General features: G+C 41.5%; 2 protein-coding genes across 2 annotated transcripts; both read left to right on the top strand.

Annotated features, from left to right (window-relative positions):
• The first annotated feature begins 816 nt into the window (after positions 1-816).
• TXNDC9 (thioredoxin domain containing 9) lies at positions 817-12,343 on the top strand. The gene is made up of 5 exons (XM_074983273.1): positions 817-935; positions 4,296-4,514; positions 6,859-6,977; positions 8,607-8,861; positions 10,492-12,343. Exons 2-5 carry the CDS (start codon positions 4,326-4,328, stop codon positions 10,607-10,609), a joined length of 681 nt encoding a protein of 226 aa, XP_074839374.1. The 5' UTR covers positions 817-935; positions 4,296-4,325; the 3' UTR covers positions 10,610-12,343.
• Positions 12,344-17,311: 4,968 nt separating this feature from the next.
• Positions 17,312-24,922, top strand: LOC142006798 (lysozyme g-like). The gene is made up of 5 exons (XM_074983274.1): positions 17,312-17,354; positions 18,572-18,658; positions 22,344-22,543; positions 23,167-23,305; positions 24,783-24,922. The coding sequence occupies exons 1-5, from the start codon at positions 17,312-17,314 to the stop codon at positions 24,920-24,922; spliced, it is 609 nt and encodes a 202-aa protein (XP_074839375.1).
• The last annotated feature ends 1,471 nt before the right edge of the window (positions 24,923-26,393 follow it).

A 26,393-nucleotide genomic window follows, 5' to 3' on the forward strand; every position in this document is an offset into this window, starting at 1 on the left:
GCACACTGCTCTGCTCTGAACCCATGTGTGCCTCCTTGGTGGGGCGGGGCGGGGGGTGAGGAGGAATTTCATTGCAGCCACCCTCCTTCACTGTCCAGGGATCCCAAAGTGCTTTACAAACATGAATTCTCCCAACGCCCCTGTGAGGCAGGAGGCTGCTGTTGTGCCCATTGTACAAAAGCATCACAGAATGCTAGGACTGGAAGAGACCTTGAGAGGTCACTGAGTCCAGCCGACCAAGTACTGTCTAGACCATCCCTGATAGGCACTTATCTAACCTGTTCTTAAATATCTCCAGAGATATCTAGGATGGTACAAAGAGAGGCCTGATCAGCCACCCCAGGAGCTACAACGCCCATGGAAGAGGCTCATGGGTGGCAATGAGTAATTGCCCTCACTGCAGGCGGAGGAGAGGGTCAGTGGTTTGAGCACCGGCCTGCTAAGCCCAGGGGTGTGAGCTCCATCCCTTGAGGGGGCCAGGGACGGTCTGGGGCAAACTGGTTAAATAAAAAAAACGATGGTCAGAGATGGTGATAGGTGCAGCCGAGAGGGCGGGGGCTGGACTCGATGACCTACGAAAGTCCCTTCCAGCTCCACGAGCTAAGTGGGGAAGCAAACGGCCGGGCAGGAGGGACAGGCAGCGGGTCGCTGGGCCGCAAGGGGTACTGGGGCGCCGGGCTGGCAGAGGACCCAGCGGGTCGCCCGCTGCCGCTTTTCCTCCTCCGGCCCGAGGGGGCGCTGTCCGCCGCAGCGAGCGCTTCACTCAGCGCCGGCGGGTCCGTCTCGCGCTCTCTCCGCAGGCCGCCGGGTCCCGGGGTGAGGGCGCATGCGCGCTGCGCCGTCTCCCTTCAACTAAGCCGGCTCGGTGCGTGGGAGTTCAGCGACCATCGGAGCCGTCAGGCACGAGACTCTCGGCCGTTGCGCGCGCGGACAGGGTGAGGGGCGGCGCCGGGCCTGGGGGCGGGAGCAGCGATCGGCGTTTCCCGTGTAGGCCCGGGGGCGGGCTCCGTTCCGGGGTGGGCCCGGGATTGCCGAGGACCGTTGATGCCGCCGAGCGGTGCGGTTGCAGCTGGCGCGAGGCGCGCATGCGTACTACGCCGAGGGCCGTGGCCGCCTTGTTCTCCCCGTGCCCTGCGGGTGTGGCACCTGTGGGGTGTTCAGCCCTCGCCCTCTCCGCCTGGCTGGGCGCCCTGTCGCCCCTCAGCGGCGCTGTGTCCCCCGCCCCCGCACTGGCTTCCCCAGCTGGCGGGGGTGGGTCCATGGCACCCCCCCCACACACCGCCCCCTTTGCCCTGCTGGGACGTGCAGCTGCTGCGCCGTTGGGACCCTGCTGCACGATCCCCCCACACGCACACCGGGGGCGGTGTGATTTGCAAAACCGGTTTCAGCTCGCGTTGTTTCTCTCAGGGCCAGGTCTGCACCAGCAGGTTTTGCCACCTTGCCGGCAGAATGTCTTTCTCCATAGACAGCAACGAAGGGTCCTGTGGCACCTTATAGACTAACAGAAAAGTTTTGAGCATGAGCTTTCGTGAGCACAGACTCGCTTCATCGGATGCTGCATCTGATGAAGTGAGTCTCTGCTCACGAAAGCTCATGCTCAAAACTTTTCTGTTAGTCTGTAAGGTGCCACAGGACCCTTCGTTGCTGTTACAGATCCAGACTAACACAGCTACCCCTCTGATACTTTTCTCCATAGAGTATCAGAGAGGTAGCGGAGTTAGTCTGTGTCTTCAAAAGCAACAGAAGACCTACGGCGCCTGATGGACTAACAGATATTTTGGAGCATAAGCTTTCGTGGACAAAGACCTGCTTTATCAGATGCAGCTGACAAAGTGGGTCTTTGACCTTGAAAGCTTATGCACCAAAATGTTTGTTTCTCCATAGAATCTGTCAGCAAAAAAGCCAGTAGGATGCCCAGACAGCTTCTAGGTCACTGGGTAGTCCTGCCTGCTGTGCTTCTGGTTGGCTCTTCTGTAGAGAGAGGGCCAGGCAGTCCGGCCATGCTCTGTTGGTTGACTGGATTGCTTTATTTTCAATCCACTTTTGTGTGTGGACACATTCTGTCTACAGAAGTTTTGTTTGAAGATCTCTTGCAACAGCGACTCTTGTCGACAGATAGCTGTGGTGTAGACATAGCCTAGGAGTGGGGTGACCAGCGGCCTAATCATACAAGCCAAATATACTTACCTCACCCGTAACCCTGCTTCCTCCATTCCTCTTTTGTCTGTTACTCACTTTCATCAGGTTGGGGCAGGGCATAGGAGGCTATGTGTGATCTGTCAGGCAGTTTGGGAGTGGAAGGGGTTGGAGCATGGGCTGCAGCTGGGCATTACCTTGAGTAGCTTTGTGTCCCACTCAGCACCACAGCTGCGCTAAGGCAGGCTCCCTACTTGCTCTGTCCTGTGATGCTCCCCAGAGCAACCATCATGTCCCTACAGATCTTAGGCGCTGGGAACAAGTGGTTCCATATGCTGCTTCTGAATGCAGGCACATCACCTAATCCCACAGTTTCCATTAGCTGCAGTTCTTTGCTAGTGGGAGCTGAAGAGTCATCTAACACACACCCTATCTGTCGGCCACAGGGATATGCTGGCTACTTCTGGGAGCAGCTTGGGGCTCGGGCAGGTACTTTGCTGGACTTTTAACATTTGATCTCTTGGGTTGGCTTCAGGAGCCTCTGGGACATCAAGCCCAATTCCAGAAGTCTTCCTGCAAAACTGGGATGGTTGGTAACCCTATACTTACACTATAGGTGGAATTAAGCCAGGTGGCTACTGTGTGGCCTGCAGTCTGTTTGATCCAAAGCTCAGTGGTCTCCTCATGGCCCCACTGGAAGCTTGTTATAAAACCACCACAAAACATTAAATAACTAGAAGAAAAGCAAACATGGAGTGTTATGGGGAAATGTCAGTGAGTTCCTGCAGCTCTTTTTCCTCCCTATTCCTTGTACAATACATGTCTGAAATTCTATATACGGAGGATTTCCAGAGTGGACAATTGAGCCTGTTGTTCTGCCCAGAGCAGTTTCTTACTCACCTGACAGGTGCCAAATACCTGTTCATATCAATTCTCATAACGCAGAAGAGGGACTTGACCTGGGGTGGGGGGTTGGGTCTCTCACATCCCTAAATGAGTATCCTAATCACTCTGCTACAGATTATAAGGTAGATTTGTTTCCCACTCTGCCCACGGCTGTTTTGTGTGGTGGTAGGCAGCCTCTGAGCACCCTTACCAGATCAGGCCCTACAGCTGATTCAGACCCTTTTCTGCTTTTATTCCCCTGGACTGTGGATTGAGCTAGGCTTTAGACATAGGATGGGTATCCAGACACATATACGGAGTCAATTGTGCACATGGCACAGGCAGAAACATAGGAAACATCTACCTTGAAAACTGAGGTGCACTGAGTGAGATGAGGCAGAAGTCAGGTGTTGATGTCATGGATCTCAGTGATGCTAAAACAGAGACTGAAGTGCCCCATATAATTATGGCCTCCCTATCCAAGAAGCTGAACATGCTGTTTAGCAGCTGGCATAGGGAGTCAGAGAATAGGATATGCTTGGAATCTTTATTTTCTTGTGTCAGTGCAGTGTTAAGTATTGTCTACACACTTGTAAAGCTCCCTAAAGAAAACAACTGTCTGTATATTAGTTCCTAATACAGGAGTGGTCAACCTGGGGCTCTCGAGCTGCATAAGGCTCTTTGAGCCTTTAAATGGGGCTCTTCCTCCGAGCCACACCCTGGGTGTGCCACCTGCCCACCCCAAATATTCACCCCACTGATTGGTGGGGGAATCGTGGTGGCAGCAGCTCCAACGGTGGCTCTTTTGAGCTTCCAGCATGGAATTAGAGGGTGGTGGGGAGACATTCATTTAGACTGGGGAGGTGCTTGGCTCTGGGGTGGGGGTCAGCATTCATTTAGAGCATGGGGGAGCTGGGTATGCCTGGCTCTGGAGGAGGGTGAAGGCATTCTGTTAGAGCAGGAAAGCTGGGGGTACTTGGCTCTTGAGGAGGGTATTGAGCCACATATTATTTTTATATATCTGTATATCAATCTACATTTTTATGTATCTGTAATCTACATCTAGATATATGAAATATAAATAAATATATAGTAAGTGGCTCTTTACATTCTATCCACCACTATTTTGGCTCTTCATCTTTAACTGGTTGGCCACCCTGTCTATACTCGGTTTTGCTACAGAACTTTGTACATAAAAGACTGGCTTGCTCAGGATCTGAACTAAAGCCTTTAATAGGTACCTTTTTATAGCATGCATGTATTATATTCTGCAGCTTCAAGGAGTATATTGTATACCTGGAAGAATGGCTGCTGATACTTCAGTTGAAATATTTTCAAAAGTTCTGGAAAATCAGTTGCTTCAGACCACTAAAGTAGTGGAAGAACAGCTGGATGCTGAAATCCAGAAATTGGACCAGATGGATGAAGATGAATTGGAACGCCTTAAAGAAAGAAGGCTTGAAGCATTAAAGAAATCCCAGCAGCAGAAACAAGTAACTTTGTGGCAGCATTTTAAATTCTGAACTTCAAAGAATGGGATCAGATACTTTATGCACTATAACAAAGAGGATCATACTTGATTCTCTGTTTGATAGAAAAATCTCACAGGAGGCTAGGGGTTGAATATCTGTGTGCTTGTGCTGAGGGCTGAAGTTTTGCATAAAATACTGCATGTCTAACAAATTTGAATTTTGGCCTTGATTTAAAACAGTTTGATTACATCTTTAGAGGTCTTGCTTTTTAAAAAATTTTAGATTAAAAGAAGAGTAAGTAAATAAATTTGATACTGGGTTTTAATTGTGTTAATATTCAAGTGATTGAGACCTCAGAGACTGACTGAAAATATCAGTAATGCACTCATGCCAACATGTCTGAGGGATCCTCCTCCTCCAAACTTCTGAACGTTTGAAATCTTCTGGTAGTAGTAAGCAAGTTGCTGTCTTTCTGTGTTTTGAGGTATTTACCAAAGGACGTGTGCATGGCCTCTCCCAGCTCTTTAGAGGGCTGGTCTCCCAGCCTGCATCTGCAAAGAGGCTTTATATAATTCAGAAAAACTTTGGGATGTGTATGAAGACTTACTTGCTCCTGTCTTTTTGCAGGGGCAGGAAATGATCCTACCTTATTGTTGAAGCCACTTTTAAAGCTCTTTATCTTAAGGTTTCTTCCAAAAAATTTGCAACATAGTTTGTTTCCTTAGCCACTTGTGTGGAACTTGAGCTGTGAATAGGGAAACCCAAAGGTCTTCCCTATCTTGTATGGTGAAGCCTCACAAACCATGTGGATAAGGAAATAAAAGGGCAGTGATATGAGGTCAAAAAAAATGTTGCAGTTGTGAAGGGAACAGTAGAGGCCAATTCCAGGCATTGAGATGTGGATGCAGCTGAATGTCTACCATTTTTAGGCTGGAATGCTGGGGCATATGGAATCGTGTTAGTTCTGACTCAATGTAGACCTGAATATATGTTGTAATAATATAACATGCCTCTCTCTAGCACTGATTTTCTTTGAAGAACAATTTAGTTTGTTGTGGACTTTTTTTGATTTTTCTTCTTTGTAATCTCTTGATTAAAAAGTCAAGATAATTAGGCTGTACTAAGTACCATGAGGATGGACAACATTCAGCATATCTATGACCTTTTTTAGTTCAGTTCATTCTTTCATAGCATAACATCCTTCTTCCCCCACAGGTATCTTGTTAAAACGGCTTTGTTTTAACATTAGAAAATAGGCAAAATGACATTTAGCATTGGAAAAGCAAGTACTGCTCATAAAAAATCTAGCTTATTCCATCCTTCTCTGTTCAGTGCAAAGTAATTTTTATTAAAGGGCTATGTTTTCAAAATTGAGAGACAGATCTGCACATCTAAGCATAGAATTACTTCAGTTACATGTACAGTTTCCCTTGTGAAATTGTAACTGTGCATTCAGTAACTGTGAACAGGCATGCATTTTGGTGTTTATAATTGCATGCATGTTATTCTAGAAAATAGTCCACATACTCTTAACAAAAGCCAGAACCTAGATGCTTAAGGACTTTTCGCTTGTGTACAATTGGTGTTTTAAAGGTTATCTAAATACTTAATGTATCTATTGTTAAAGCTTCATCTGATGACCTTCATAATGTGGAGATGCTAACGTATGTCTCAAAGGTTTTAAAAATAAATATGCATTTTCCATATAGGGACAACTGCAAATCATTTTTAAAATGTGCTGTTATGTTTTCAGTAATATTTTTTTATTATTATAAGTGGCATGCTTTGCTGATTTTTTTTTTCAATATACAGTGACTTTCTCAAGAGGGCAGTCCATATTGCAACTTTGAGACTCCCAGAATTGTTAAAAGAACTTTTTACTTTGGGATTTCTATCCTCTTTTTGATCACTGGAAGCTTAATATAATTTTTGTAAGAGATTATGCCACTGAACTGTATTCTGTACAGTTCTGCTCCTGCCAAAGCAGTGACTGTTCCCCATCTCCCCCACCAAAGAAAGTGAGGGGGGGGGTCATGTAACCCAGCAGCCATATCCAGACCAGTGGTCTTTGATAAATTGCGTGAGAAAGGGGCAAGAGGGAAAAGTAACATTATTTCCTGTCTAGCTGCTATAGCTTGAATTCTAACTGTTTCATGATAAAACCCTTCTGTCACTTTCCTCTTTTAAAGAAATAAAAGAATTCTCAGCTTTTATTTGAGCTTTCAAATGGCAGCTTTTTATTTAATATGAATAAAATATATTTAATGTTTTTATAACATGTTAGGAAGTTCTCTAATATTGTCCCCAAAATATAATAAATACAGTTAAGAAATACTGTACAAACTTTTTGTTTCTCATCATTTAGGAATGGCTTTCAAAAGGACATGGAGAGTACAGAGAAATCCCAAGTGAGAAAGACTTTTTCCGAGAAGTCAAAGAGAGTAAAAATGTGGTTTGTCATTTCTATAAAGATACAACTTTTAGGTAAATAAATACTTTATTTTAAAGAAGTTCTTGTGATGCTAAGAATGTGTAAGGGTAAATACACCCCAGTAACCTCTTTCTTTCATATCTGGAAGTCCCAGGGCTGGGAGGTTGCTGGATGTTCAAAAATGCTGCTTAACAGAGAGGAAGCTGGGGGATCCTGGCAAGGGGGCAGGGCAACCCATGGCTGGGAGCTGGCTGAGGTATGGAAGCCCACCGGGAGTTCTAGCCCCAGGGAACTGGCCAGGGTGCTGGGTTCTGTGAAGCTCTGGGGCTGGAAGAACTTTCTAGCAGTTCTGGGGCTGTGCTGCCAGCCATGGGGCACAGGGGATCCATGGTAATCCCATGCACCAGGGAACTCCACCAGAGAGTGGAGCTCCAGGGCCAGGGATACTCTGGCAGTTCTGGGGCTGAGAGATGGCAGCCCCATCTGAGAGAACCCAGAGGTGGAGCTGGCAGGGGCTGGTGCCGGTGATTTGAGAGTTCCAGTTTAACGAATACTGGATAAGAAGGAGTTTATTTTGTTTCAAAAGCAGCAATGGAACTGAATTTAGAGGCTGTAAAATCAACAGATCTGTCAAATCTCATGGAGGAGGTGGGCCATCAAGCAGTAATGTTTTAGCTAAAACCAAATAAGTATCCAAAATGTATAAAATGAGCCCCATGTTTAAACACAGTCTGACTGTGTTGACCAGCTCGATAAACTGATATCTGAAAATTTTCACTACAGTTGGTATACAGCATTTCTAGGGGAGACTTTTGCTTCATATCATTATCGTTGCTTAGCTTTGAGGCAGGCAGCTCATTAATATTGAGCTAAGCAACTAGGACCAGATCTACACTAACGGAAGAAATCTGTTTAAGATACAGAACTCCAGCTACAAGAATTGCACAGCTGGAGTTGACATTGGTTAAATCAATTTTTGCCACTGTCACCACATCCAGAGGTCAAAAGGAGAAATTCTCCTGTCGACTTCCTTTACTACTCATGTCTGCAAGGAGTTCTGGGGGTGGACAATGGTAGGTTGATCATTTGATTTAGCATGGCCCCACTAGGCATGCTAGATTGCATCCTGAAAGATCAACTATCAGGATGTCGATTTTCTGGTAAGTATAGTTGGATTCTTAGAGAGAAGCCGGGGTAGGGATACTTGGTAGCAGAGCAAAAATAAAAGGGTGGATGATTCTTAATCACTGTACAAACTGCTTGAATTGCTTCTTAAAAACTTGGGCTTGATCTTGTGTTGTTTGTTTGAAGTCCAACAGCAAAGTTACCAAATACTTTAGGACATGTTCTTGCTCCCACTAATGAAAAATTAGAACATTCCCTTCGAACTTATAACAGCCAGATGCTCAGGGTAGGAGCATGGTGTCCCAAGTTCCCCAGCCACAGTTTCAAGTCACTTAATCTTGATAACCGTGAAATCCAGATAATGTAAGTTGAAGCTGTTAGATAATAGTAAACTGATTGGGGGGGGGGGAGTAAAATATTCCAGACCTTTCTTTTTCTGTGTATGTAATATTCGTTCTTCACATCTGACCTTAATAATCCATCAATGAGATATATTTAATTTATGATGTTTGTAATACCTAAGTATGAGTATTTGAATTATTTTGTTTTTTTCACAGGTGCATGATATTAGACAAGCATTTGGCAGCATTAGCAAAAAAACACATTGAAACAAAATTCCTGAAATTAAACGCAGAAAAATCTCCATTCCTGTGTGAGAGATTGCGCATCAAAGTAATTCCCACTCTAGCATTAGTAAAAGATGGAAAAACGCAAGATTTTATTGTTGGCTTTACTGATCTTGGTAATACTGATGACTTCACGACAGATACCTTAGAATGGAGGTTAGGCTGTTCAGACATAATTAATTACAGGTAACTTCATATATTTGGTGTTTTAAAGTTAATGTGGGTGGGTTATGGTTGGGCTCATTTTTTGTATAAAGATGCTGATCATGTTGATATTTATTGTTTTCAATACACAAGTGAGCTAATAATCAAGGTGTTACAGCAGTAATCTTTTGACAAGGAAAATAAAGGGAAATGCAATTCCTGAAAGTATTGGCAAAACTTCTTTTCTCAAGTGTAGGGGAGTGGGAGGGGAAATTTGGCCTTAGGGCTTTAGGACAAAAACTTCCAACCCACTCTGCTTACAGCTGCTTCTTAATGAGTCACTGTTGAAGGCACTTCCTTTCTTCCCAAGCTGACTAATTCAGTCTTCACGGAATATCTTTACCTTTCAATGAACGGATTTGACCCTTGCACTGTTCAGCTAAGTATGGGGGACATGCCAGTCCAAGGTGATAGCAAAAATGTTAAATATAATTTGACTTTAAAAAGCTTTTTACTGACAAAAGGACAAACAACTTCTATTATGTTACTTTTGTAAAGAACTGTGTCACATAGCCTGGTGAGGTATGATCATTAATGAAAGGACATGGATCATAAAAATGAGGCATAGAGTTCAGGTTGTTGTAGATTCTGCAATGAGAATTAATTATTGTGAAAATACCAATCTTGATAATTTAATGTAGCATTGTTTGTTTTTTAATATTCTTGTATTTTCTGAAGCCACTTTATTTAAAAATGGAAAGATTTCCATTAAACTTATCCGTATTTATTCGAATGTTAAAACTTCAAATTGTTGAATGTATTCTCACCCTACTTTAAAAAAATAAGGTCCCAGGGAATCAGAAAAATATATTGTAGTCTTATGGGAGCTGAGCTATAGTCTCATACTCCTTGCTTAAGCACTGTATTTTTTCAGTATTTTTATAGAGCTCTGGTTTTGTCTGGACATTTCATTAATCTGTCACAGGGTCTAGGGAAGGGCTGCTTTCTCTTTTCTTTTCCCTTTCTTCCACACTAGTAAAAAGCAAGTACAGAGAGGCTTGCCAAAGAGACTCTACTAGCAGGATCCAACAAATGAGGAACAAGTAGACTTGCTGGATTGCAACATATATAAGAAAACCTATTCTGAGAGTGCTAGATGGTCTTGAATCTAGTAAATATTGATGGGCTGGCCTATTCCACACATGGTAAAACTTAGAGAAAGGGAAGAGGTGTGAGGAAACCTGCATTGGGTTCTCCTTGCAAAGTTTCTCCCATCTGGGTCCAATAGCTCTCCCTCTGCAAAATGAGCCACAAACGCTGCTGATCTCCAGAGATCCACTGTATGCAACAGCCATCTGTGGCTCTGCATGCCCATCCTACTCTGGAATGTTGGTCTCCGCTGTCCTGCTTTCTGGGCTTTTAACTGTGACTCTCCTTAGTACCCTTCCTTAAGAGGAGATAGCTATATAAGCAAGGTACTACTTTCCCTGACAATCTCTGCGTTTAGTGTTGGGGGAGATTAAGGGTATAGAAAACATGCTCCTTCTAACCACTGTTGATCCCAATCCTCTTCCTTTAAACATATTTGTCCACATAGCTGATTTTTGTAGGTTTGTGTTGCTGTCTGTTAAGATATCTTACCTTTAAACAGAAAAATTTTATTTTTTTCCAGTGGAAACTTGATGGACCCGCCTTTTCAGAGCCAAAAGAAATTTGGAACCAGTGTCACAAAGCTGGAAAAGAAAACCATCAAAGGAAAGAAATATGATTCAGACTCTGATGATGACTAAAAGCTCAGCTATAAATCTTTTGTATATCACTCTTTGTTTAATCTTGGTACATTTCTAGGAATGTTTTTATAATGTCTATTATTTCAGTGTGTTTGCACATAATACTTCCATTTTTCTGTACAATTTTATAAAGTGAATCACATTTTGAAGAACTTCCAAATGTTTGTTTATCTTTTGAAAGTCATTTGTATTTTGAAAATCTGAGCCCCTTTGAACCAGGCATCATCTGGGAACTGACTATACATTTAATCTGTTTCAAAACATTTCCATCATCTACATCTCAGAATTTTGTACCATTTATCATGTTTTCAGTATAGGTAACTTAAAGGGGCAAGAATGACAAATAACTATTACTAGAGCAGTGCATCTCAAAGCATTGCTTGCCTTACAGTGCCATAGTATAACATTGCCTAAAATTTAAATGCATTGGATGATGAATTGTAAAAAACCATCTTGGCTTTTGTAAATTTTCAAGTAGACCCATTAAAAATGCCCATATTCCAAGTCTGTACACTGCATGTTGCAGCTGATGTAGCTGGTACTAGCACACGAAAACAAAGGTACTGAAAACATCTTGCTTGCAGGGTTTTACAATATGAATTCTGTGGCTGTGAATTTTAGAAGTGATGCTTGTATAAGAGATTAGGCAGGATAAATACACAGACAATTTTTGTTTATTTTTAAATTTGATGCTATGCAGTTTTTTTATTGCTCTGTTGCTCTTCAGTAATCGATAAGACTCTACGTCAGTCATGAGACGATCTTCAAATAAATGATCGACTGACAGATAAGACGTGGAAAACTGGAGAAAATAACGAACCTTTCTTGATAGCTCTACTGCGGCTTTTCCAAATTAATGCTATTTGCTGGAGCAATATAATTACTCAACTACAATATTATGCCTGCCAAGTTTATTTTTTTATAACCAGACAATTTCATACTGTATTAAATTAATTTTAAAAAGTGACTAGTACAATATGAAATTCAGAAGACTAAGTCTCTTAGCACAATTGCTGTAGAAATAAAGTCCAGTCAAATTTACATTTTACAGGCATTGAATGTTAGCGTAATACACCCTGCTGCAGTGATATCCTTCATGCTTGTTTGCTTAGTGAAGACTTGTTCATACTGTGCACTCAGCATCCACAGAACTAAGCAAGATCAATTGTGATTATTTTGCCATACCTGCCAACTCTGGAAATCACAGTAGAACTGAAGATCATTGAAGTGTTAATGGAGTAAAAACGTGTGTTGCAAACCTCAAAATGTATGCAAAATTGTGAACTGTGCAAAGTAAGCTAATTTAAAACAAAATTGCAGTGGACACCTAATGTTAAAAAGCTTCAATTTCCACACTACCACAAGTGAATTAGGATTTTCATAATAGATGTATTTTTTTCAGAAGTCTCTCTCCTCTTTGAAGCTCTGAGGTCGGCATGCAGTTCAGTTTGTCTGGCTGAGGAATGGATGGGTTTCTTCTTCAGTGTTCATAAACACTAGTTCTTAATTGCACAGCAATGCAAGTCCTCTTGGGAAATAAGCATCTGTGGCATTTCCAGCTCCTTTTGGCTCAACAAGCAAAGTGAAGACTAGAAAGCTTGTCAGTCTCACTGCTTAGTAGTGAAGAACATTTGCCAGTGGGCCAACCCAGCAATATATTTCTCTTAAGTCTGTAAAACTCAATTATATTTTTGTTTCAGTTCATGTACATTGAAATAAAGTTATTTGAATTCAGATGCTGAGGTTTATATAGTCTTTTTGAATGAGTTTAGCCTGACTAATACGTTTTATCTAGTGGGCTGTGTGCAAGTCACACATCTTAAGTTTTGACTTTTTAATGGAGTGAGTTAAAATTTTAAGAATAAGGGCACACTTTGTTGAAAGAACAATATATCTGCTTTATATCAAACAGGTTTGCTATGCATTAAAATCTCATATCAATGAACAGTGTTTGATCGTGTGATCGCAAAGCATAGTTTCAGTAAGAATAGTTCTGTTCTTGTGTCCTGTTTGAGAAAATGGATATAATAGTTCACTATTAATTTTCATATGCCACAGCGAATCAACCAGCCTCATTCTGAGCACTACTTGCTTTGAGTAGACTGCGAAAACCTGTAACTATTAACCATCACGCCAAATACAAAATCTTCTGACTAAGTCTACACGAGAGACTTTTCCCAGCTAAACTGGGCTTTTGTTGGGAAAACCCATGGAGTGTCTACATGCAAAATGCACTTTGTTGACAGTTTGTTGACAAAACCTGGCACATCCATCAGCAGCGTTATATCTCTCCCCATTCAGGTATAATGCCTTTCTCAACAGCATTCTCTCAACAAAACAACTGTGTAGATGCTCTGGGGCCCTTTTGTCAGCAGACAGGGCTTCTAGTTCACTGGGCAGCCCTGTTTGCAGAGCTTCCGATCAGCCATTCTGTCAAGAGAGGCTTGGGCAGTTTGGCTGTTCTCTGTTGACAGCAGATTGCTCTTTTGATCTGCTTTTCTGTGTATACGTGATCTGTTGACAGCAATTTTGCCAGGAAATCCCTTCTGACATTCACTGTTCACAGTTGTTTCTCATGTAGATGTGGCCTTAAAGAAGTATTCTGGGTAAATATGGTATTTAAGGTCTGTTTCAAACAGCAGAGAAGAAAGCACAGTAGCACTGCATTCCACATAGAAATCTTAAATTAAAAGAACCTTTTACAAGAGTTGATTTATAAATTTTAAAAAGCTCAAATGAATGGGATAAGTACAAATCTGGTTACATCTTTTAAAATATGTATTTAAAATAAGATGAGAAAATACAAAATTAGCAAGGAATCAAGATGCCTTCCCCCTTCTCTTTAACAGCATTGGAAATATACTAGAAAACTTTGTCCCATCCTCCAATTTGAAAAGTTCCTTTTCCAAACTTTCCTTAAGATAGGAATGAAGTCTGGGGTTGAGGGATGGAAGAGAAGAAGTACTTATGTACACTTTCGATTTTCCTCTATACCTGTAAGTATGGTAGTGCACCCACTTCATCAGATATGTTCTTTTTCATTGCCCACAAAAGCTTATGCTCCAATAAATCTGTTAGGCTACAAGGTGTCAGAGGACTTCTTGTTTTATTTCCACTGGAGCAGGTGAAGAAACGTTCAGAGTGGAAAAGATCTTAAAAGTAAGTTCTAATTCCTAGAAAAGCTTTCCTTAAGTGACAAGCTTCATGCCCTACTTGGCAGCAACTGTAACAGACTGGAAAGGAGATGGGTGGTCTTGGCTTGTCTATTCTGCCACAAAAGTTTATACTGCATTATCTGTTAGCCTATAAGGTGCCACATGACTTCTCGTTGCAGATACAGATTAACATGGCAACCTGTCTGATCCCAGTGGAAATGTTATCCAGTGTGCCTGCTCTTTAAGAATTACCTAAAAAAGATGATGGTGGCATAGCTCAGCCAAGTGTGACTGCTTCCTCCTCTTTACATGTATGCCTGCAATTAACTGCTGTTTGCATCTATGAACTTCTGCCCAGTGGAAAAGATGAGATTAGGGAGATGAAAATTTCATATGCCCTGGGCTAAAGGAATAGTTGAATACCTAATTTTTATCCAGAGCTGCATTCTGATACTATTTCAGGTCCTACCTTGGTTGGTTGGTTGTGCATGGGTTAATGAAATGTCCATTTAGCTGACAGCCTATCCTGAGATACTGTTAGAATCCGATGAACTCCAATTTCTGCAGCAGCATTTGGCATTAGCTGCAGATTCATTTTCATTAAGTTAGCTCTGGAGCTGATAAGAAAAGGTTAAAACAAATCTGACGTAAATGAAGTAGGCCACAATAAAGCTTCAAAGGAGCACTCTGCTTAGACACGGTGGATTTTACTGCAGGCATGTCTGCATTTACAGCTGTCCAAGACTAGACTGGTGAAGGTGAGACAGCCAGTAAAACTGTTTTGAATTAGCTCATACATAGCATCCTCTAGGTGGTAGTATAGTTGCAGAATTCTATGGATGAGACTTCATATCCTGAATTATTATTGCTAAATGGGACTTCTTGGGTGTTTTTTGAGAATATTTCATTTTAACTAACCTGTTTAATGAGCCCTATGGCTTGCAATACATACGTGTTTTCCCAAGTATTCCACGTGCATGAAAATCAGATTATTTTAAAGCACACAAGCAAAATAACTCCCTCCCAGTGTTCCTTCCTTATTAATTACTTGCTAATTACATAGTATGCTGCTCTAGAAAAAGTTTGAGATTATTTCCTTTATGCGGTTTCCAAAATGTTCACAGTCATTTAAATGTAACTTTTATAATAATGTGTTGCTTCGTTCATTTAAGCGTGGCAAAGCTATTAGACACACTCCTGATTAATAACATAACCTTGCAGTGTCATATACTGCAGTTCTGTCATTTGAATCAATGTAAGGTCATTTGGTAATAACGTGTTTGCCAACGATGAACTATTACTTGCTACAACTCCAATACGTGCTCTATAATATCATTCAGGACATGTTACTAAACTGATCGTTTGTAAATGGGTGTTTCCTCTTTGACCATATTAACACAGAAATCGTAAAACTCAAGTCTGCAATTTGAGCAATGTGTCACAAAAATTAAGTATTTCCTTGACTGTTTTTAAATACAGAAACTAGTAAAGGAAGCAGAGCATTTTCTGGCCTATTTTATTGCTTATATTGATTTTTTCACAGGAATACATAAAATAGACATAATTCAATGTTTTCTTTCATTAGAAATAGAAAATAAAGATACTGTGAATCCACTGGCCTTAAAATCTACGAATCGGAGCATGCAGCACATGTTGTTTAAACAAGGCTGTAGCCAGATTTTCACTTGTTCCCCAGATCTGCGAAAGAGGTGGACCCTAGTTGACACTTGACCTCAAAACCTCTCCTCTGTTCTACTCCAGTGGACAGCATGACGTTCTCTCTGTCACATGAGCTGATAAAATGTTTATGCTCCCTTGGTGGCATGAGCAGCCTCAGTAAACTGTTAACCAAAATGAGATGCTCCCAGGCCTAAAACAGCCAAAAATGGTGGTTCTAGAGCAGGGGTCAGCAACCTGTCTGAGGTGAGTGCTGAAATGTGACCAGCCAATGGGATATGTAGAAAGTAGCATAGGCCAGGCCACCAATTCCCACAGATCCCATTGGCTTGGACTGGCGAGCCACGGCCCCTGGGATTTGCGAGGCCCCATGCCTGTGGACACTTTGGTAAACAAACTGTCTGGGGCCAGCCCTAACAAACCATGCGGGCTATAAAGTGCCCCATCCATGTCATAGGCACACTGCAATTTGATGATGATTCCCCATTAAGAACATACGAACAGCCATATTGGGTCAAGGCAAAGGTCCATCTAACCCAGCATTCTACTTCTGAGAGTGGCCAAAGGCAGGTGCCCTAGAGGTAATAAACAGAACAGGTGTTATGTTTGCAATTACATTTATCAACCAAACTTGGTATTGCCTTGCAAAATCACATTTGTTTGACAAGAGCTATTTTCCATAAACCTATGTTGATTGGTATTAATTATATTTCTATCCTTTAATTCCGTGCTGATTGGATCCCATATCAGCTCTTCCATTCTTTTTTTCCTGGTATTGATGTCAGGCTAACTGGTATGTCATTAGTCAAGTCATTCCCCCTTGCTCTTTTAGAAGTCTGATGGAACATTAGCCCCCTTCCAGTCTTCTGGAATTTCCCAGTGATTCAGGATTTATTGAAAAGCAACATCAGTGGGCCAGAGATCCCAGCTGAGATGTATAGCAAGAAAATAATAGCGTTCTGATTCAAGTGTGGCCTCTCCTACTGACTCACTGCTATATTTTGTGCACGTCTTATTTTGCATCAGTTGTGTTAAAAGGCTATAATACTTATTTACTTCATTGGAGTGTTCTGTGGTTTCGTAAAACAATGAAGGGCAGAGCTTTGAGATCCTTGGATGAAAGGCATTTTATGTGTTCAAAGCATTACTATTATTATAGTTTTTAAACTTTACAGGACATGTCATCATATTAAGTAGAGCATAAAATTCCCAAAGCCAGAAGGTGGGGCAGCTTGGTATATATAAAGCTCTTTAAGTGATCGTCTTTCAGGACAAGGCTGGTTGAAGGCAGGTGAGTCTAGATTATTTCATACTTTACTCACTTGGAGCAGAAGGAGTCCTCACTTTTATTCACAGTAAGACTGTGTCTGTAATAATCTAGTGAATGTTGTGTGGCTGTTTAAGTATAGTGATGCAATTTGTAAACTTTTAAAATTATTTTTATAAAAGGAATCTTTGAGGAAAAAATAAGGTATGTTAAAAAGCGATTATATGATCAGTTCCTGATCATGGAAATACCAATGGTGTACCAAAAAGTCTGCTCATCATTAGCTTGATCTATGAAAACGTTTGCTACTGATCAAATGGATATTGTGACAGATTATAATGGTCAGATCCTTCAAGCACTATCAAGTACGGGTCTTATTATGCTGAAGTCCATGTGGCTGTAAGCCCTGACCTAAATAGTAAGCATGTGCTAGACCGGATAAAAAGTCAATGAATGTGTGTTTAGATGTGATTTGAGTAAAGTCTTGCATTTGAGTATGTGAACTTTTTCTTATTAACATTGTAAACTTTCTTGAATTCTTCATGTTTGCAGAGTTTGACTGATTTTCTGGCAGTCTTGGGTACCTGAGAAAGAGCCATCTCAATGCTACTATCTCTGCTGTTTCTGGGCCTTGCTGCCCTTGTTGGTGAGTTTTATTTCACTAGTCAAAAGCAACACTGGAAAGAGGTTATTTTAAGGCCAGGGAAATGTAATCAGACCTGAGATCTCCTATTATGCAGCACTGTAAAATCTAACATATTGATAATGTTTGTTTTAGATGTGAGCTTTCTCGTCTTTCATGTAAGCCTAATAAACTTTAAAAGCTAAAGTATAGGTCAGACACCAGAATAGGATCACAAAAATAATTTCTTATGTTTGTTCTCATCTAAGGTCATAAATGCCCTTGGGTGACTGATGGCTTCAGTTAATTTCCCACTTTCAAGAAAACAGAACACCACCAGGGCTAGTGATTCATTCTTTTCCCTTCAAAACCACACTTAGGAGCCAGAAGCCACATCCAATGGGAGATGGGTATCTTTCCATCCTACGTGGAGATAAATTCTCTGAGAATGTATGGTATGCTTGTAGGAGTTTGATAGAAGTTCACTGAAACATATTCATGTGTTGGGACATTAGCTCAGGTATAGAGCCTTTAAGGGACAGATTCTCAGCTGTTATAAATTGTTGTGACTCTACTGACTTCCATACGCAACGTTAGAAAAGTGCAATTAATGGATATTAGACTTTGTTGTCATTGCTGATGCTGCTAAAAATGCTATTAACATAAATGAGTAAAATACAAGAGAAATGTCAGTGTTGAGGTCTCCTTTCTGCATGGCTACAGTTACACTAGCGAGTTTTGCCAGCAAAACCCCGGTTTTGTCAACAAAACTCATGCAGCGTGCACACACAAAATGGGATTTGTTGACAGCATCTCAACAAAACACAGTACTTTCACTGGCAGCACTCTGCCTCAAAGCTTTGAAGCAGAATGCTGCTGTTGACAGACTCCGTTGACAAAAAAGCTGTACAAACACTCTGGGGGTCCTTCTCTCAAGGGAACAGGCATCCACAACAATGGGCAGCCCTGTCTGCTGTGCTTCCAGGTGCCTGTTTCGTTGAGAGCAGCTGGGCAGTCTGGCTGCTTGGCGACAGATTGGAGCACTCTCCTGATTGGCTTTTGTGTGTGGCCACACTCTGTTGACAGAAACTTTGTCAGGAAAACTCTCCCAACAGTGACTCCTGTTGACAGAGAACTGTAGTGCTACCGTAACCCATGAGTTTAATTCATGCTTACAACAGCCTGAGCAATATAATGTTGAGATATTATTTTATTTTAAGTACCTCCCTTTAATTTTTTAGCTCCTTCGGTAAGTTATGGATGTTATGGCGATTTACAAACGATTCAAACCCCTGAGGTTTCCTGCGAACCTGTGCAAACCCCAGCTTGTGGTAGGTAACATTCACTGCTTGATTGACAGTACTTACGGTACGCAGCTATTTGTACATGATGGAGGAACATTTTTATACTCAATTATTACTGAATTAAACTTCCTAGAGCTCCTTATTCAGTTAGTCAAGGGGGGAAAACATGTAGTTGTTACGAACCATTTTCTATTCGTGCTCAGAAATACAGTGGTAATTGGCGGGTACAGATAGTGATACTGAGTCTACAAAACAGGCTGAGTGGAAGTGGCAAGTGATATAGGCTACTGTTTTCAAATGGCCGTATTTCTTAGGTATGTCTTCTCTCTCTCTCTGAGGAAATGCCCTTTCAAGGTCCACCTTTACAGCAGTCAACCTCTGAACAAAGAGGAATAGATAAAATCCCTTTCCAGTCAAGACAGTTCCTTTATCAGCTAGGCCTTTAGTAGCATTAGCTCCACCAAGGTGGTGAACACACACCTTCTTCAGCACTCCCAGCAGGCCTGACTTCAAGGCAAGGTGAGCAAGGCAGTTGCCTTGGCTCCCACTGCCTTCTGGGCCCCTGGCTCCAACTGATTTCAGCATCCACTACCCACTTGCTGGGCCCCACTGTCAGCATGTCATCTTGGGCCTTGCCCACTGGCTGGGCCCCACTGTCAGTGTGTTGCTTTGAGTCCTGCCCAATGGCTGAAGCCCACTGTCAGTGTGTTGCTTTGAGTCCTGCCCAATGGCTGAGCCCCACTGGGCTGGCTTGGATACACAGACTCCTCCTAGACTGAGGAAAAAAAAACCCATGGAATGAAACTTGAGTCTTGGCATGCCGAACACACTAGGCAGTTGTGACATGCCAAATAAATACTTTATAGGCCCACATCAAAGGAGGAACTGTGGCGCCCCTTCTTTGAGAGATCCATTTTGGGAAATCTCACCCAATTTCCCAAGCATTTGTTTGAGGAGATTAAGTTTTGTGGATGAGAAGCCTTTTCACTTGCACTCCTGTTTGGAAAAGAAGATGTGTTGGAGAAGAAAAAGAAAATTGCAGCATTTTATTGCAACATGTAGAAAATATCCAGTATTTTGCTAGGCGTGAAATCCTAGTCATAATGAGAGTCAGTGGCAAACCCTGAACTTCAGTGAAGCTGGTATTTCTCATTATGTAATATCTTGAAGATCTGAAAATAAACTTGGAAGACTGAGATGCATTAGTCGTTGGGCCCTATTTAAAGCCAATCAGGTTTCCAGGGGAGCTGGCATAGTCCCTCTATAGCACTAGGCTGAGTAGGTACTTGGAAAGGAGGTCTAGAAGGAACATCAAGGCAGGAAAATGATTTAATAGATAGCACTCTTTCCTCAGGGTGGGTGACGATCCAGTTGATCCGGAATGTATTAAAAGGCTGCAGGCAACTTTTGGAGTATGAGATGTAAAATGGAGTTTGCTTCTATCTTCAGTCAGGAAAGATGCCAGAGAACTTTTGTTAAGAAGAGGGATGCTATCCATGTTGTCTTGATCACTCTCCAAATTGGATCATTCCATTTTGTATACAGGTTGAACCTCTCTAATCTGGAACACTCCTGTCTGTCACACTCCGTAATCCAACATGATTTTAGTTAGACAACAATTTATCATGGGTGTGGCCAAGTTTGTTTACAGACACCAGTCCTGGCTCTCACTGTTCTGACCTGTTTATCTGTAATTTATCCCTAATTGTCTTCTAAGAGCCAAATAAACAGTGGAATTGTTGGTAATGTGCTAGAAAATATTCACCTCTCATGGTCTGACATATTCTCTCATCCAGCCTCAGTCAGGTCATTAGGGTGCTGGACGAGAGAGGTTCAACTTGTACCTAAATTTCCTTTGGCTATTTTGCTTGTATACAGTATTCTGTATTCTTTCTGTCCTGTATTATTGCCTTAAGTGCTAAAATAGCTTCTTCACTTCTGAGTAGAGGTGATTGTATTTTACTGATATGAAAAGTGGTTCTTGTACATTACGTAAGTATACACAACTTTTGGGGCTGAAAACTGCTATATAGTGTAAGTTACATTAAACATGTTATAAACTATTTCAAAACTTGCTGTGGAATTTAACAGTTAAGGTAGCTTGCTGTGTTGCTTTTTTAAAATAGAAATAATCTGACATTTATTTTCATGTTTTTTCTTATAATTTTATGCATAGTTTTTTCAAACATACTTTAGAACCTGTGACCTGCAGGTGCTTAGTCTTCCTGCAAATCAGGCTTTTATTGAAAAGAAACTATAAAAAAAGATTTTATGAGAAAATTAGAGAGGAAAGAGATATCAAAGGCTGCCTAAGAAGTGCAGAGGCTGCTCCCATCACTTTGTTATTAATTCAGTAACAGAGAGGTAGCCATGTTAGTCTGTATTCTAATAAAACAAACCCACAGTCATGTAGCACTTTAAAGACTAACAAAATAATTTATTAGGTGGTGAACTTTCATGGAGCAGACCCACTTCCTCAGATCTGGAGGTTTGCCATTTCCAGTACAGAACTGACAGTTTTATAATATAGAATAAAAAAAAATTGAAACAAAAATGGACAAATCAGATACATAGAACTGACAGGGAGGAGGGAGGCGTGCAGAATACTAAGTGTCGTGTGTGAGATCATTACAAATATCAAACGTAGGGAGACTGTCTCTGTAATGCATAATGTAATTGCTATCTCTGGCTGCGTCTACACTACAAACTAAATTCAAATTTAAGGCAATTTGCTCAATATTACCACGTGACTGTCTTCACTGTGAGTACCATTAGCTCAATTTTGGGACCACTAATATCGAGATTACAATATCGCAGTTACCTGCTGGCTACAGCATCAAGCTTGAATTCAGAAGTTTGATTAAAGGCCAGTGTGGAAGTCCCACATCTTAAAATCCAATCTATTAGGCTCCACAAGTGTCCCGTGTGTAACCCACAAAGCTATGCACGCACCGGGCTCCCAGCTCCCTGCTACTAGCAGGAGCCGTGGAACTGACCAGGGCTGCTGTACTGTCAGTTTCTTGAGTCCTGCAGCTTTGTTGGAGCTGGGAAATTGACCAGGGCTGCTGCGCTGTCAGTTTCCCAGGTCCCCCAAGCTGCAGGGACCTGGGAAACTGACAGTGCTGCTACACTTGGCTGCCAGCTCAGAATGTGGGGCTGAGGGAACTGTGGGATAGTTTCTCACAATGCACTGCTGCAACAGTCAATGTGCAATATGTTGAATTTGTTGGGAGCCTGTTGGGAGCCTCAAAATCGAATTTAAAAAAACAGCATTATAAAAACGATTTTAATAAATTCGAATTTATCTTGTAACGTAGATGTAGCCTCTATTAAGGCCAAGAGTCAGTGTGTTGAATTTGAGCATGAACTCCAGTTCACACGTTTCTGTTTGTAATCTGTCCTGCCCCATGATAGCTTATTCCCTAATACATTATTTTGTTAGTCTTTAAAGTGCTACATGACTGCTGGTTTGTTTTACTAATTCAGAGACATATAAAGATATATATTTATTGCTTTATGCATTTCAAAAGCTATGAATCATATTTAGAAATCAAGAGGATTGCACCTGCTTTTGAATATGGTGCTCCACATTACAAGGCTACATTTTTCCAAACAGAGAATGATGGCTTTGGAATACCAATGATCATTGTAAACTGATTTAAAAAAACATTACTTGCACAAACCACACTCACCTTTGCATTTCCTACAGGTGGTGTTCAGTCTGCAGCAAAGCTTGTTCAAGTACATATCATACGTCTCAGGCAATACGAAGTCCCCATCAAGAGAGTTGCCAAAATTTATTGCATAGATCCAGCACTGATTGGTGCACTTATCTCTGTGGAGAGCGGTGCTGGACTGAATCTTGTTGATGGCTGGAACCGTGACAGAACTCGATATGGCTTGATGCAGGTACAAAAGGAAGACCAGGAAAAATAAAAATCCCAAATAGTGAAATAGAAATACTATACACTAAGGCTTTACTTTAGAAAACAACATTATACCGTAAACTTTTCATATCTGGCAGCCCTGGGACTGGGAGGTTGCTGGATATTCAAATATTCTGAATAACAGAGAAGTATACCTAGCAATGCCTAACACTGGAAAAAAAACAAGATTAGAGATTAAGAAATAAACAAAAATGTATGCAGAGTACTTTATTTACCAACAGCAGTAGTACTGTACACTGCAAACTTGTATTATATTTGCTATATTTATATGGATTTACTTTTACTATACTGGTTAAAATGTCAGTTATTTGAGAGTTTTGGATGAGAGAATGCTGGATATTGAAGTACTTACTATACATTTGTTTAGCAAATTACTTTATGCATTTTGGACAGCACTTGTAGAAATGCTTAAATCTGTTCCTATTTAGACATCTAAGACATCTAAGTATGTGCTTAACTGTTTTCCTGACTAAGGATACGTCCTTAATTGCAATCTAAAAATACAAAAGAAGATAAACCAAAAATGGTGGTTTTGTTTCTAAAGAGACTGATTTTTTTGTGAATTTTTTTGTCTGTATCTTCTAGATTCACAAACACTACAATACAATTCCTGTAGCCTGGGATAGCGAAGATCATATAGCTCATGGTACAAATATTCTAGTTACCTCAATGAAAGAATTAAGAATCAAGCATCCTACCTGGACATGGCAACAATGTCTCATAGGTATAGTATGTGCTATATAGTGTCCAGAAGGTAAAGGGATCCTGTAAAGACAAAACATAATATACTGAAAAGTTGCTTTAGCAGCCTGATTAAGATTTTAATAGCTGAGATTTCTAAAGCTGCCGTTGATGTAACAGTCTGATTTACTTTCCATCGTGCTTTTTTGTTTTCCTTTTTCATTTCAATGTGGACAGTGTGACAGTTTTATTTTAGGCTATATTTTCTGGTTCTGCTGCACTGTACAGTGCTGTGCTGGGTTTCCAAGACTGTAGCAAGCTATTTATGTGGAAACAAATGTTTCCTTTCTAGTGCCATGTAGGCTACGTCTACACGTGCACCCAACTTCGAAATAGCTTATTTCGATGTTGCGACATCGAAATAGGCTATTTCGATGAATAACGTCTACACGTCCTCCAGGGCTGGCAACGTCGATGTTCAACTTCGACGTTGCTCAGCCCAACATCGAAATAGGCACAGCGAGGGAACATCTACACGCCAAAGTAGCACACATCGAAATAAGGGAGCCAGGCACAGCTGCAGACAGGGTCACGGGGCGGACTCAACAGCAAGTCGCTCCCTTAAAGGGCCCCTCCCAGACACACTTTCATTAAACAGTGCAAGATACACAGAGCCAACAACTAGTTGCAGACCCTGTATATGCAGCACGGACCCCCAGCTGCAGCAGCAGCAGCCAGAAGCCCTGGGCTAAGGGCTGCTGCCCACGGTGACCACAGAGCCCCGCAAGGGCTGGAGAGAGAGTATCTCTCAACCCCCCAGCTGATGGCCGCCATGGAGGACCCCGCTATTTCGATGTTGCGGGACGCGGATCGTCTACACGTCCCTACTTCGATGTTGAACGTCGAAGTAGGGCGCTATTCCCATCCGCTCATGGGGTTAGCGACTTCGACGTCTCGCCGCCTAACGTCGATTTCAACTTCGAAATAGCGCCCAACACGTGTAGACGTGACGGGCGCTATTTCGAACTTACTGCCGCTACTTCGAAGTAGCGTGCACGTGTAGACGCAGCTGTAAATAATAGCAAAAATGTTTCTATTCATAGTTTATCCTCAAAAACCTTTCCTTAAAATATGACTTATTATTTGTATGACAGTCCCATGTGGAGGCCTCAACCAAGAAAAGGGCCCCACTGTGCCACACAGAACACAAAACCCAGACCCATTATATATTTTAAAGGCAAATACTGTGTTCCTATCTGCATTCAGAGAGCCTCTGCCACATTTTGGCTGCTATTGTAATATAAAAAATAATAAATAAACAGAAAGTTGTTTGCAGCCTCCCTGTTAAGTTCTCTGTAAATGCAGTTTCATAATTCATCATTCTCCAAAAGGCTTTATAGGTTCAGTCAGATGCCTTTTCGCTAGTGCCACAGTTTCTGGCTGAGATATATTTGTTTTGAATTCTGTATTAACTACTTAATACTACTTAACTACTTAATTAATTCTGTGTCTCATTGCAGGTGGACTGTGTGCCTTTCATGATAAGGTTAGAAACATCCAGGTCTATGACGGGACGGACAACTGCAATCTGAACAACAATTATGTTAATACTGTTCTTGTTCGAGCCAAGACACTGCAGACTATGGGCTTTACAATTTGAGTGTAATATTGGCTTCAGTCTCTTTTCAGCTAAACCATAATTCTCGTTATTACCTACCGGGTCATGAGAGATGCTGTGCATCTAGGGAAAACAGATGTTTAATATAGTGATTGTAACCACAAAAGAAATTTCTCTGGGGCTTTTCCCAGCAATAGTGGAGCAGGAAGCACCTGTAAATTAATTCCACCTATCTCTCCATCCAAGCACCTATTATCAGTTTCATTTTTGTCACTTGCCAGGGTTGCATGAACAACAACTGTTCCTATAGATCTAGGAGTTAAGCAATCCCTCCTCTAGGATTCTAATAGGTTGTGTGTGGTAGGAATGCAGGCCCTCGATGCCTTTAGGCAAAAACAATCCCACAGGCCAGCATAATCTTTTCTTGTTGAGCAAGGGAGGCCTCTTGCACATTCTCATGTACAATGCTGAGTTTGGGGCTACTCATGCATCATCTAGAGATGTGAGCATGTGCGGTTCTCCTTCTCTGTCTGTACTTGCACTTCCTCCATCCTCATTCCTCCCCTTTCCCAGCAGGGAGAAAGAAGTTCTTCATCTCCATGGGCTCCCTCCCTTTACCTTATACCTGCTGTTCTGTAAACACATTCAAGGGACTTGGCTCTGAGTTCTCAGCCCATCTCAATGTCTTTACTAGCTGACTGATCAATTGGCCAGTGGAAAAAAACAGCTCTGCTAGGATACTGGAGGACACGCTGAGCATGCTCAGTATATCCTTTACTTTCATTCTCATGAGCCAGACTCCTTCCAGTGGCAAATTTAGTTAAATACATAAGGTCAAAATCAACCTTAAATGGACATGTCCAAAAGGGAATCTCTGGTAGCCCAGGAGACATGCAAAGCCTCTCTGGGTCACACCAGCCTAAAAGCATGCGCCTTCCACTTAGTCAGTTTCCTGGGAACTATATGACAGTGACACTGCTTGGTAGCACAATGCTAACACCTTTTTGTACTTAACATGGTTGCAGTTACATTAGTGCCTTCCAACTTTTAAACATGTGGATGTTTCAGTATCTGACTCATGAAAACAAAACCAAAGAAAACCCTAGTAGCACCTGTTTTTAATTGGAAAGTTCAAAGCTGATAGTTTATGATTATTCGGCTTTAAAGTTTATTTTTCTTTATGTCTAGATTTGGATATGTAATATTACTGATCAAATGAATAAAAGCAAATGGCATATTAAAATGTTTTGGCAAATGAAACAAGTCTCCCAAGAGGCTATCTTTTCAGTTTCATGAACAAACGTGGACATTAATTTCAATTACCTAGAAATAATCTAAAAATTCATTTGCTGATATATGGTAGCTACAACTGCTGAAGTTGCTCTGAATTCAGAAATCTTAATATCCCCCATTAAACATACGGGACAATACAACCCCAAGGCAAGGATAGTGCCCTGGAGCTTGTCTGCACATTAGAACATGAAACTATCTGGGGCTCCATCAAATAGGTTTT

This window comes from Carettochelys insculpta, chromosome 1, assembly GCF_033958435.1.
Source record: "Carettochelys insculpta isolate YL-2023 chromosome 1, ASM3395843v1, whole genome shotgun sequence".
In the NCBI taxonomy this organism is placed as follows: Eukaryota; Metazoa; Chordata; order Testudines; family Carettochelyidae; genus Carettochelys; species Carettochelys insculpta.